The sequence below is a fragment of the Lottia gigantea genome (genome assembly GCF_000327385.1).
Source record: "Lottia gigantea unplaced genomic scaffold LOTGIsca_9668, whole genome shotgun sequence".
Taxonomy (NCBI): Eukaryota; Metazoa; Mollusca; class Gastropoda; family Lottiidae; genus Lottia; species Lottia gigantea.
In genome coordinates this window covers 1-1,419 of record NW_008711129.1, presented here as the reverse complement: position 1 = coordinate 1,419, position 1,419 = coordinate 1, and the positions used below count along the sequence as shown (strand labels likewise).

The following is a 1,419-nucleotide window of genomic DNA, read 5'->3' as shown; positions in this document are numbered from 1 at the left end:
ACATTGGCTCCGTTTATTGTCAAATTTGAAGACTATTTAGCTAATAAGCTATTTCTGCTCTACAAGAAATATTTGTTACATCATCTCACCTTCAAAATATCCAAAATGGCTGGGAAATTGATCTTACTAATTAACGGATAATTCCAGTCCCTTTCTAGGATTTCTTTCGTACTTTCCTGTTTTCAAAAAAAAAAATGGATATATTAATTGCCTTTTGTCAAATGAGAACAAAAACTGAAACTGCACAAAAACATAACTTTCAATTCTCTATAATAATAAATAACTTACAGGATGAAAATGACTACATGCTAAAATCAGTAACAATCTATCTATAGAACAGTTTATCCAGCCTTTTTCTAACTCGACTATATTTGGTAGAATTCTCTTCTTATATACTTTATCAACACACTGAAAAAGACAAAGAATGAAATATCTACAAATCGTAATTACCTTTGTTTGTTGGCGTAATGAGCCTCGTTCTGGATACAATATGGCCGACGTATGAATAAGGTCTATACGACATGCCATGATACACATATTTCATGAGCCTCGTTCTGGATACAATATGGCCGCCGTATGAATAAGGTCTATACAACATGCCATGATATTCATATGTTATGGTGAAATCTTAAATTTGATAATATGCGATACCAGGCTCACTAGACTAATATTCATACTCATTCAAATACATGAAGATCAAGTCATTAAAAAAAAAATATCTTAAATACATAAATCATAATCAGACATTTTGGTCGTTTAATCAGTCGACGCTGGCAGATCGAAGAAAAAATACAGTCCTAGAATACTAATAATACTACTAACACTCAGTCAAAGATGCAGATTCACTACCAGTAGGGCTCACCATGCCACTACTTATTAGACGGTCAAAAGACACCAAGACAAAATCCCTAGTATTTGTTCTGACACAAAGATCCCGAAGGGATTTTCTCTTCTGCTAATTTCAGATTATCTACAGTGAAATGTACAGAACCAGGATTTACGAACATCTAATTATCAACAAACACTTTGTTTATTTAAAGAACTTAAAACTTAAGTCCTGTGCCTGTACTTTCATAAAGTCAAAGTACAAAGTTACAACCCTTACTCCCCAATACGTGAAAGTTGATGAAACCTAACCTACCTTTTGTACGAGAAGAACTAAAGCTTGTGATGTAATTGATTGTAGATACATTTTTTCACGTCCGAGTTTTAATAACGATTTTAATATACGACTCATATATTCTTTACCCTCTCCCTACAAATAAAAGACAATATAGTTTTATTGAAAGATACCCATTAAGGGAGGCTCGAACCCACAGCACCGAATAACCAGGGAGCATATCAAGTAGCAACAACTTGATGGACTAATTGAAATCCATGCCATCAACCAAACTCATCCAGTATAAACACTTGAAACAA

General features: G+C 33.5%; 1 protein-coding gene across 1 annotated transcript; it reads right to left on the bottom strand.

Moving 5' to 3' along the window:
• Window positions 1-32: 32 nt before the first annotated feature.
• LOTGIDRAFT_176982 (hypothetical protein) lies at window positions 33-1,255 on the bottom strand (the record flags this gene model as incomplete). The annotated part of the gene is made up of 4 exons (XM_009068951.1): window positions 33-59; window positions 90-176; window positions 289-408; window positions 1,142-1,255. Coding segments are annotated over 4 exons (348 nt in total), but the record flags the coding sequence as incomplete, so codon positions are not given.
• Between the last annotated feature and the right edge of the window lie 164 nt (window positions 1,256-1,419).